The sequence below is a fragment of the Cololabis saira genome, chromosome 17, assembly GCF_033807715.1.
Source record: "Cololabis saira isolate AMF1-May2022 chromosome 17, fColSai1.1, whole genome shotgun sequence".
Lineage (NCBI taxonomy): Eukaryota > Metazoa > Chordata > Actinopteri > Beloniformes > Belonidae > Cololabis > Cololabis saira.
In genome coordinates this window covers 27614277-27626563 of record NC_084603.1, presented here as the reverse complement: position 1 = coordinate 27626563, position 12287 = coordinate 27614277, and the positions used below count along the sequence as shown (strand labels likewise).

The 12287-nt window shown below is 37.1% G+C and overlaps 1 protein-coding gene across 15 annotated transcripts in view; it reads left to right on the top strand.

Annotated features, from left to right (window-relative positions):
• The window catches only part of camk2g2 (calcium/calmodulin-dependent protein kinase (CaM kinase) II gamma 2), a 68564-nt gene that overhangs the window by 43736 nt on the left and 12541 nt on the right, over positions 1 to 12287 (top strand). For 6 of the 15 annotated variants that reach the window (XM_061744645.1, XM_061744644.1, XM_061744641.1 and 3 more), the window contains exons 7-14: positions 1209 to 1311; positions 1863 to 1946; positions 2441 to 2535; positions 5273 to 5395; positions 6204 to 6287; positions 6369 to 6411; positions 7122 to 7181; positions 10753 to 10793. In XM_061744645.1, coding sequence (XP_061600629.1) covers positions 1209 to 1311; positions 1863 to 1946; positions 2441 to 2535; positions 5273 to 5395; positions 6204 to 6287; positions 6369 to 6411; positions 7122 to 7181; positions 10753 to 10793 — 633 coding nt within the window. Of the gene's footprint in view, positions 1 to 1208; positions 1312 to 1862; positions 1947 to 2440; positions 2536 to 5272; positions 5396 to 6203; positions 6288 to 6368; positions 6412 to 7121; positions 7182 to 10752; positions 10794 to 11454; positions 11488 to 12287 lie in introns of all 15 variants that reach the window. The other 9 variants (XM_061744649.1, XM_061744648.1, XM_061744643.1 and 6 more) reach the window with 3 other exon arrangements.

Here is a 12287-nt window from a genome sequence, read left to right as displayed (position 1 = left end):
ACAAGTAAACTGTTTGCTTGTTTCATCCTTTTTTTCTTTTTTTTTCTCAGATATGTCGTCCTAAAACTGTGATTTTACATAATGGTGTCATGAGAAATATATTTTGTTGAATGCGGTGAGAACTGACTTAAGAAGCCTTTCCTCTGAGGGGGAGACTTTGCAGTGGCGGTGCTTTTATTACCGGCCTCCCAAAGTTCAAAGTAAAAAGTGACAAAATAAATAAAATGAAATAAAAAAAACTACCTTTAAGATAAATGAGAAAAACAAAAGAAATCTAAGTAATAAAAATCAGAAACAAGTTCTTCAGTACCTCGAAATGAAATTTAAAAAAGAAACATCACATAAACTTTAGTCCGCATCTCACTGTTCAGTACCTTCTGCGTACTCATCTCAGTCTCAGAGCAGACTGACCAGAGCAGGACTTCTTTTTTTTTTTTTTTTACATGTCTGCATATATATATATATTAATAATAATAAAATCATTTATTTAATAGGCAATCATCATTTATATTGTGACATATCCGAGCAAAGATAAATAAATAAACTGCATGCAGCTCACATGACAGGGCACTGTCATACTGTACTTCTCCCTACTTCCACATTGGGACAAACTGGGACCAGAATGAAGCGCACGCTATGTGTGGCAAGTGATGCGCAAATGTATGCGTTATTAAACTGCAGTGTGACCAAGTGTGCACAGAACCGAGAGGAAATGGGTGAAAGTGGGCAAGTTTTCATAACTTTAAATGTACACATGTGTGGGTGTGGGTGTGGGTGCTGTCTGTCGTGTTGCATCTCCAGTGGAGTGGGGGAGTGTGCTGCTGAGTTAGGGATGGGCCGCTCCATCACAACACACTTCCTTCCAGCTGCCTGTGTACATGTCATAGTGCTCCTGCTGATCATAAAGCCATGCAGGCAAATGTAGATTTCCTGTAGAATAGTACATGATTATGTCATAAGCCCTTAATTACATGTATCTTCTACCTGTTGTTGTTCATAGCAATGACCTATTGTGCTATGCAAAAATTCAGTTTACCAAAAGGAAAAAAAAAACTTTATTGTCTTTGCAGTTCACAAAGTTAAAAATAAAATTGAAGTTATACTTCTGTCTTTGATAACATGTGATTGGCAGTATCATTAACTGATGAAGGAATGCTGGCTGTAGTTTATGTGAAAACATTTCACCTTTTATTTTGTCTGTGTTACAGCCAGAGAACCTGCTCTTGGCCAGCAAGATGAAGGGAGCAGCTGTGAAGCTTGCAGATTTCGGTCTAGCCATCGAGGTTCAAGGGGACCAACAGGCATGGTTTGGTAAGAACTTATTTGCCTTCATGTTTTGATACATAAAGGGCTGTCTCAGAAAAGCTTAAGAAAACTCAAATATCCTATCTCAAAAAATTTGAATATTCTGGGAATATTAATCTTAAACTGTAAGCCATAATCAGCAATATTAAAATAATAAAAGGCTTGCAATATTTCAGTTGATTTGTAATGAATCCAGAATGTATGACATTTTTGTTTTTTTTAAATTGCATTACAGAAAATAAAGAACTTTATCACAATATTCTAATTTTCTGAGACAGTCCTGTATAAGTTGAAAGTTGCAAGAAGATGCACTATTTTTACATGACTGTACAGCGGCTGTCAGCATTCGTGTGTTGACATTATTACTGTGAATATTACATTTACATAAAAAACACTGCTAAATACTATATAACAAACTTGTAAAGGCATTATTTTAAAATAAAAGCAGCATAATAAGAGGACAATGAGACATGATAAGGTTTTTTTTTTCAGCTATCACTATGATATTGTTGATTTAATATCATAATCAAATACGGCTTGTGTTTGTATTCCGACAGGTTTTGCTGGAACTCCGGGATATCTGTCTCCAGAAGTGTTGAGAAAGGACCCGTACGGCAAGCCAGTGGATATATGGGCATGTGGTCAGTTACGCCGCTTTTAGACCGCAGAAACACACACCCTTTTTTTTTATTCTTATAGTCAAGTTTTATTTCAGTTTTCATTTTCACCAGGTTTTAAATAGATTTCATGCCTACCCTTTTGATAATTTATGTTACTCTGGTGACCATCTTATGAAACTCGACCACAGCAAGTAATCCACTGCACTGAGATACCATCAGACATTTGCATCCTCCTATCTCACAGTTCCTGAATTGTTGAGTTTCTTCATTATGTATATAATTGTCCTATGATATCTTATCATTGTAAACTGGTGCTAAATTGGTTATAAACTAGTCAGCTTATCTTTATTGGCCCGAACATTTAGCCCTGAGTGGGCTACAAGCCAAAATTCAACAGTACTGTTGTGTATTTATTCTACTACCTTCATACTGTCATCTGTATTCATGCGTCAAAAGCCATATTTAACATGCTTTTATATAAATCTCCATGTTCACTGTATTGATTTTGTGTGTAGGTGTGATCCTGTACATCTTGTTGGTGGGCTACCCTCCCTTCTGGGATGAGGACCAACACAAACTGTACCAGCAAATCAAAGCTGGTGCATATGATGTAAGTTCTCCTCATATTCTAGTATTGCTCTACCTTCCTCTCTCTGTCTCTCCCCCTCGCTGTGCATGTGAGCTGTATTTGGGTGTATGCAGCACAAAATGCTTCACGTCACACCATCAGCTTTGTAAAAGTCACTTTAAGTCAGGCAAATTTACTTCATAGTCCATAGTGTGGTCAGGAGTCTATACGTGGTGTTTTTCTTTAATGTTGAAAACTGACTGGATTCTGTGTTTTTCCGCCGTGTCTCAGCTTAACGTCCCTCTGCAACCTCACTTAGCTTTCGTCAAAAAACAGTCCTGAGTCATATTTTGAGTCGAACAGAGTGGAGAGCTGCTTGGAAATGTGCCACAGCACATCTACGGACATTAACTTGAGTGGCTCCAGAGTATCCAAGGGTTAGACACAGTCACCCGTACAATCCAGACAAAACTTTTTGATGTTGCTAAACTCATCTGTACTTAGCAAGTGTAATATTTGTATCCTGACAGGAATTGAATGCGTATAAACCCTTGGTGGATGGTGAAATAGCGCAGAATTGATAACATACTGCAATCCTAGAGCTTAGAGCTGCAGTTGAACTCTGTAAGTCAACTACATTACATGATAGGGGTGTGCCAACAAATAGTTTCACATAAGAATTGCGATTCTCATTAACTACGATTCAGAATTGATATAAAATGTCCCAAAATCAATTTGAAATAATAAAAAATGGTAAAAGATTTAATATACCCTAATATATGGGTAGGTTAGCTGACAGCCCCTTACATATGACCAACGAAGAACTCTTTTTTTATCAGCAACTGGTGTTTTTGTCACAACCTGCTGAGGAAAAAGCAGTTTAAATATTTTGACCCATTTATTTCCTATTCTGTGCTAAACAGAGTTTAAAGAATGTGTTTCTTCGAGCTCATGACAGACCAAGACACTGAAAATGCCATAAAGAGTAGAGTTAAAAATACAGATACACATTGTATTTTTTCATTGTCTATTTACCTCATAAAAGAAATGATTATCTGTTTTTAAATAATTTTGTAATTTAAGTAATTTGGTGTCAAATAATAACTGCAGTCACAGCAAGTGAATGCAAACCTTTTTTTTGTGTGTGTATTCCTTTACAGTTATTTCAGTTGTAGTCTGACTCTCAGTTGTTGCCATAAACAGGACACCATTATTTACTCATGTTACCTCTGCAAACAGCTAGGGTTTTGTTTAGTTTCGTTGGCTGACTTGAGTGCCGCTGCAGCTTGCTGGTGTTACAACTGACAACTCATGGCAGCTCCACACCCACCTGCTTGCCTATGACACCACTCATGTGAACTGCATATGCATGAAACAAGTGCACATAAGTACCAAAGAAATTAGCAAGAGGTCTAGTTGATTGGTAGAAAAACAAATGATTTCCATTGCCAAGAGTAAAATAATTACACATGCTTTTTTTCACACACCCAGCCTGCACAGATGACAGATGTTTTTCAAACGGATTTCACAACAGTTCTGTAATAATCATAATAACCAGTAGAACAAAAATTCTTCTTGAAATGATCACCTACTCAGCCTTCAAAATCCATAAATTCTGTTAGAGCTCCATGTATGTTCATGAATTATGATTTTTAAAACATCATCTTGATTTCATCATAATAAGGAAATCACTTCAAGTCTCATAATGCAACATTCCCTGAATAAATTTGTGTAACTTATTTAGAAATGTATTTTTTGTTTTATTATTGCTTGATGCCTATTATTATATGATGTTATTGCTGTATCAAGAAGTAATGCCTTAGAGAGCAATATGTATGTATGTCTGCCTATTGATCATGAATTGAAATACCAAATATATTTGCAAGCAATAAAAATGGAGACTTATGTGGCCTTTTGTAATTTTACAGCACATGAATAATAAAGATCAAGTTTAAACCAAGCCTCCAAACTAACACTAATATTCAAAATGATCTTTTCACCGAATTGATCTGAACAGGTTTTTTTCAAAAGAAAGAACATAAATAAACGACTGTTACTAAGACAGGGCCCAGTTAGCAAAATATGAGTGAATCAACATTGCAATATGGTTAGGCAGAAATTTTCAAATTAAAATTTTTAATATGGCTGACTGAGTACTCAGCGATAAATTGTACATCTGCATCCAATTATATGTTTTCTTTAAGCCTGACTTTCAGCTGCTGTGTAGTTTGAGCTGCAATTAGAAGAGTGCTCATCCTTGAATGACATTTATTGATGTGCAGATACTCTTGTTACAACTTTTACACTGTTTGACTCTCTTCGCAAATACAGCTTCATAGATTCTTTCATAAATCTGGTCCAACACTTTTTAATAGCATCAGCTTAAATATTGTTCCTGGCATTTTTTGAGTTACATTTTCCCTTGATTTCTACTTTCTCTTCTATCCTCTTAGCATCTTTACAGATGGAGGGATTTTTGGGCTTCACAGAGTGTGATAATCCTTAAATACCACTCTCATATGCTATGATGTTAGTAATCCATATTGCTAACTTAATATTAATGGCAAGTCCATAAGGCATGTTAAAGCGCTTTATAAATAAAGTTTTGATTGATTGATTGATTGAATTAACGCTAGAGGATGAGGCTAGACAATTGAATATCTTGTGGATATGCATATATGTGGGGTTCAGTAACTTGTACATGTTTAACCTGCTTTTAACAGTGATAGCTAAACATGCACATTCTTAATATGTCTTTTTATCCACCTCTTTCTATCAGTTTCCTTCTCCAGAGTGGGACACTGTGACCCCTGAGGCCAAGAATCTGATCAATCAAATGTTAACGATTAACCCTGCCAAAAGAATCACGGCTGACCAGGCCCTCAAGCATCCCTGGGTCTGCGTAAGTCACACTCGTCCTCTTTGGGTTTCATCTTTCCCAGCATATCAAATAATAGCACAGCTGCTCATACGAAAGCACACAATGTTTTCTGTCAAGTTTATTAAGCAGTCATACATTAACTGCTAAGGGAGCTTTCATTTTGTTATGATTTGTATTTTTCACTGATAATTCACTACATCTCTAGGTTTGTATTTAGACAATCTTATCTCATGGGTTTGATTTCAACCTTAAAAAGCCACTTCTAGAAATGTTAGCTTAGGATAGCTGCCTTCAAAGACTCCAGGGTATTAAAAGTAAATTTCAGCACTTTATAGAAGATTAAAACGTCAAATTCCTGATGAAAGAATATACTTTTGTTGTTTATTCCTGTGGTATTTTGGTGAAAGCACGTCACAGGCTTTTCATTAAGACTTCAGGGAATTGTGCCAGCTTTTGGGAAGCGGGCATAATATTCAGTCTCACTTGACATTGTAATTCTCCAAGATACAAATCTAACAGTTTAATGTTGTAGCCGCCAATGAAAGAGAATATTCTATCACCTTGTGACTATAATTCTGATTAAGATCTATAATACATATGAGCCCTAAGGAGATGATGTCGTTGCACCTTATCATCAGGGACATAGCTATCAATACTCACAATCTCCATGTTTTAAACAAGAGATAAACAGTATTTTCAAAGGCAATCTGTTATTTCATTTCTGAGTCTGGTGTTTATTGTTATGCTGAAAGTTGTGCTTTCTTATCGCATTAAAAGGACTCTACTATAAAAGCTCTGTTTATTTATTATGTTTACTTTCCACATTCAGCAACGCTCCACTGTGGCCTCCATGATGCACCGTCAAGAGACTGTGGAATGTCTGCGCAAGTTCAACGCCAGAAGGAAACTAAAAGTAAGTGTTACCAGAGTTAAACAGACCCAGATGATTTCACAACACGCACAAACGTAACGTAGATCTTTGTCGTGTCTTTAGGGAGCCATTCTCACAACGATGCTGGTGTCCAGGAACTTTTCAGGTGAGCTTTATTCATCACTTTGAAATTGCGTATGCCGGAAGGTTCATCACCATATAATGATCTCGGGTCTCGTACACACCAAAGTCTTCACATCAGTGCCGTTCTGCTCCCGTACCTCCTGTCAGCAGTCTACTTCCTGTAATGGCACAGTTTATATTTTGCACTTCAGGGATTTGGTTTTTTTTTTTTTTATCACCGTAAGCAGTTCTATGACTGAAAACACAGAGCACTTTTGTTTGAACACGCAATTTGCAGGCTTGATGGAGGCCTAGCAAGCTAATGTGTTAATGCTATTGGCTCTGTGTTTACATGCTTTCATGTCAGCAAAGTAGCTCCAGTGGATTAACGTCAAGCAATTTGTGCAGGTCAAGACTGATGTAGTCTGTAGAAAGCAGGCGGGCCACACCTTTGAAGTGCTTTCCACATTACTCTAGGCTTTTTCCCAAAGTGGTTTTCCCATCTACTGCTTCACCTCAGCGTAAAAAGGAGTTGGGTATCACAGAACATCGTTTTTTTCAGTTAAAATGCAATTAATAGTGAGTAGCTCTTTGTCGTGCACATTTGATCCAAATGCATGATGTGGCTAATTACCATTTAAAAAAAAAAAAAAAAAAAAAAAAAAAAAAAAGTGATAGAGAGCTTTAGTCGGGCTTAGGTGAGGCTCTTCTCCCAACCTCAGCACCAAACTGAATCCCTCTCTGTCCCAATAGTGGGACGGCAGCATACCAGCCCTGCCGCTACCACCAGCACGGCCTCAATGGCACAGGAAGGTATGTTTTCAAGAGGGGGCGTTGGAGTCGGGCACTGCCAACTTTGTACTCAAGCTGTCGGCATGTGGCCTGGGCTGCTTGAACTCCCCCTCTTCCCCACCTGCTGCCCGAACACTGATGGACCACTTCGAAAATACTCATGATTGCACTGTGGCATCACACAGAGACACACACACACACTGAGCTATAAATAGAAACTGCTGTTGGAGCTCGGCTCTTGACCTTTCAGTACTGCTGCAATGCTCGGTGCTCTAATGAGCACATCACTTCTACAAGTCTGGCCATTTAATTTCCTCTGTTAAATTCAGCAGTGGGTTAAGTGGCACCCAGCATGACCGTCTGACCTTTTTGCAACTACCACAGCTGCCACTCAGAAAAGCTGTGTTTACACATCTCTGGATTAAACCAGTGTTGCAGGTCTTTGTCTCTACAGCAAGACTATATTAGCCTTTAATATGACAAATATAAACAATAATCTTAGCCTTCAATCCACATAACACTCCCAGTTGCACCTCTTTGAACTGGTTTTCATCCATGGAAATGATGCCCAGTCGATGCCTGCCTATGCTCGTTGCAACCTCTCCCTCCGCATGGTTCTGGTGTTAAGAGCCAGCCAAGCATGTTTATGAGCGTTCGGTACAGTTTGGCGACCTGCATGGGAAGCTGGATAAACAGAATGCACAGTCTCCTGTGTCAACCATTTTTCTTTGTCTCCTGCCTGCTTTGTTGTTTTTGTGTGATCAGACAAACCCACAAAAAGCCTCAAGGTGTCTGTGTGCTTTAAACACGGTGCTTGTATAATCGTCAGTCGGCATCTGAAACTCTGAAACTCCAACTTCTGAGACAGGAGGGGATAATGTGTGTCATTATCTGAAACTGACTCCTGTACAAAAAAGAAACAGAATTGATGACACTGATCTGCGCTGGTGGGGTTTGTCAGGGCCATCTTACACTGAATGTGGTAAAGTATCTTTTGTAAAAATGTAATTATTTTTCCATACATGAGCTGACGTGGTCTTCACACAGGTTTTATTGTCATGTGATTTCAGGACGATTGTATTTCTAAACTGACACTGGGGTCACAGCTATGCAATGATGGGAAGAAGAGTTCATCTGAAAGTAGATAAAATAATCTATAAAAAAGAAATATAAAGTCAAATGACAAAATAAACAATTAAATACATTTTACTTTTGCAATTTTCTTCATGTAATATCTTTGAATATTTATTATATGGTAATTTACAGGTTATTTTTGGTTTGTTCTAAAATAAGTTTCTTTAGTATCCTTTCATTTTTACTTTTCCTCTGAAATCTTTTTAAACATGTTTATCTTTATAACATCTTCATGGCTTCAATTAACTTCTGTTTGGGTCATAGAACTTGCTTTTACGCAAGAAAAATGTCTTCATATTTTTGCCTTGTAGTTGTAACATAGGTAAAGATTTACAAACTGTTTTTATTTCTCACCTCAGGGTTCTTGAAAAGCAGAATTTAGTGAATATTGGTGTGAAATATATATTATATATGAGATAACCTCATACGCATAATAAAGTTTATAAATGGTTGCAGTCAACTCTGCTGAAACCCAACTGGCTCACAGTTAAAATTAGAATCAAAGAAGAGACAAAACAGAAAACATTTGGTTTAAAAAAAAAAAGGAAAATAAAGGAATGAATTAGTAAAAAAAATGTTTTATCTAATAATGAGACTAATTATAACTAAGTTTTTAAATGTAATATAAAAGAAAGTAATATACTAGACTACAGTATAAGGAATGATGGCTTGTTAACTGATGATGATAATAGTTTTATTTATTAAAAATAACATTCTTCTTATGAGATATAAAGGTGTACTTCATTATATTTTTGTAAAAATGACATTAATAGTGTTTATTTCACTATTTCAGGGATTATAAATCATCAATTTAAAGTTTCTATTTGGACATTTTTTTTATTTTAATACAATCACCTGACTCTTATTAATGCTCATTTGTATAATTGATCAGGTTGTTTTGTTGCTGTTGACAGAATTCATGCTTGTATAATTAATGCAAACAAAGACTCGTGGTGACACCCACCCTGTCCTTCTAATCACTGATGGGATCAGTGTGGCAGGCTTTTACCTTTATTTTGGAGGGTGGGGATTCGGTCCAGCTATGAGCAGGTGATTTAAGTTCAGTCAGATCCAGGAGTTTTAGGAAACCTGAACCTTTCAAATCCGAGTCAGCAACTTTGCTTGTTACTACATTCAGACAATATGGTTTGATATGCAGATATGTCTTAGCTGAATTTCCCATCATCATGGAATCCCACTGCAAAATCTCTACATTCGCAAGGGTGAATATGTACACACAGTGTTGAGGGATAGATGATGGTTGTGGATCTGTACAGATGGCATCCTGAACCTAAAGGTGTCTGCTCGGTGTGGTGACTGTTAGGAATGCGTTCCTCTGCAGTGTTTAAGAAAAAGACTTTGAAGTGAATGCTGCATGCCCGATTTGTTGAGCCACAGCTACTGCATGAAGCCATCACCTCAGCGAAAATGTTGTCAGAATGTTTTAATCTGCAGTAAAATCCTGATAGCTCATTCCTGTAGTTCTATTCTTTGTTTTCAGTTCAGATTTTAAGATGCAGATATTAAATTCATGATTGTTTTCTTGCCTTCTCCATTGCCCTCCTTTCCTCTTTATAAATGGAAGGTAAGGGTGAATCATGGGAACATGGCTCACATTAGTCGTATTAAAGAATGTATGTTACATTTTAATTTCATATGCGTATATGTGCATTTGTGTGTTTTATTACCAGTTAAGTTCCCTTTCGAATGTGTATTTGTGTAATTTTAGTATAAGTCAGTTTACAATGTGTCAGTGTCATTTAACATGAATTTGATTTTGATAAAGTAGCTCATGTCACTCACTCATTTATCTCATTCTTTAGTGTATTCAATCATGCGTTCATGTTTGGTCACTTACAGTAGAGGAAGGAGAATCGCCTGCAGACCAAACACGGACACAGATCTGTTTGTTGCTGTTAATGCTCGGGGTTTTCACTGCTTTTCAGTATGAAGGGTAATTTTACTCAAAAGTAAATGGGAAAAGAACTTAGATATTTGAGTGAGACGATAAAATTGGTAAAAATGAAAGCAGTTTTAAATATAAATTGGATAAATAATGATCACTCCACAAGAAAAGTGAAATTAGAAAACCTTCAGGATACAGTTCCTGATCCCATATTGCTGTTATAGTCCTTGTCAGTCAAAATCGCGCAGGTAAATATAAAATGTTGACTGATATACAGTATTGACCAATATTACTTGCCTCTGAATGATTTTTACATTCTCTAATCATGTCTAATAATTTTGATTTCAAGCTTTTCTCTGTATCCGATCTTTATTTACTTAGTCCGTCAGAAAATCTGATTTTTGGTGGAATTATCCTTCATACAACAATACTGACGTTAGTGTTATTACTGTAACCATGTTGAGTTTGTCCTGCTATCTGAATGACTTCAGCTACTTTACTATTTGATGGAAAACTGCAGCTAAAACTATCTCTCTCTCTTTCTCCTTTCAGCGTGCAAAACCTTACTAAACAAAAAGTCGGACGGTGTTAAGGTAAGTTTGCTGTTTGTCCCGGGTTTTATACTGTGTATATATATCTGTTATTTTCTTTTGGTCTGTCAGCCTAACTACCCTTTGATAACATGCACATCTGTGATACTATAACAGTAGGTAAAATCAGTGCTTAACATCGTTATTTAGGTCATTTAAATATTCAAATTTCAGTGACCTAGGGGTAAATATTGAACTTAAAGTGAAGTAGTTCTGAGAACATCTAAATGTGTTGGCCACAGATTTGAAGGTAAAGTAAGTGACATAATAGCAATGAGCTTCTAAAACTGTTTTGATCGGCCGTCGGCGTCAGTGCATGCAGTGAAGTGCCGTGATCGGCAGGGGCCTCAACAAAATAACATACATTGACTCAGACAATATCGAAACTCTCGCCCCCTAACCTCAAAACATGAAGCAAATTAACTCCACAACAACTGATTTGCTAGTTATTGAAAAATGAACTCCTCAAAATTCAATTCTCAAGTGAATGTCTTTTCTTTCTGCAGCCTTTCCTAGTATTACGTTCTCTCATCTTTGCTCCTGTTTGTGTTCTGTTTTCCTGGGATCAACCTGTGCAGCTTCACGTTTTTGCTCTTTTGATTAGTTCCTTGTTTCCAGATGACTCTTTATTTTATTCCTCCTCCTCTCCATTGCTATCTGTCAGAAAAGGAAGTCCAGCTCGAGTGTTTGTTTGATGGTGAGATCGGTCGTTTTGTTTTTGTTCTTTTTTTTGTTTTGTTTACCTGTGTACTTCTCTCTGGCCTTCCCCGTTTCCTTTTTTGGGGGGTCGGGGGGGGCAGAGGTCCTTTAGGCAGTATTTTTGTAGGATTTCCCGACTTCATAACGTCCTTTACCATAAGCATCACCAAAACCACTTCAGCTCAAAATACACTCACCCGTATCATCAAAATCTGGTCTGTTCACGTTATCCCTGATCATCACTGGAAAAAAAGATCTGTTAATCACCACAAACATCAGTTGACAATCATTACCCCATGTTTAGTTATTGTATTTTCATTGCATGTCATTACTTTTCATCTTATCGGATTCGTCTTTCTTTTTCTTTTCTGTAAATAAACGGCTGTCTTGGTCTCCTGCAGACAATTTCTTTTCTATCGAGCTTCAGCTCAAAAGAAAGACACCTCAAACTGGCCCAAGTTACGATGCCTAACCTTGCAGATCTGTTTTACTGAAACATCAGTAAAGTGTATATAGCCAGTAGATAACATGCCCTTTATCAATGTAAACTAGCCCGGACCCACTTTGCTGAAAACTTTCCAAATCTGACAAATCCCGCCTTAATGTTTTTCCTACAGAAATCGTGAGCTAATTTATTTTCTTTCAAATGAAAATAAAAAAATCCAGACTAAAGGCTGAAGAGAAAGTCTGCATGTTCACACCTCACCGATAACTGTTGCCTCCAGTATAATCTTGAGGTCTGATAAGCAGCAGACTTCTGATGTTCTGGTTGCAACAAAACAGCATCACATAAGTGAG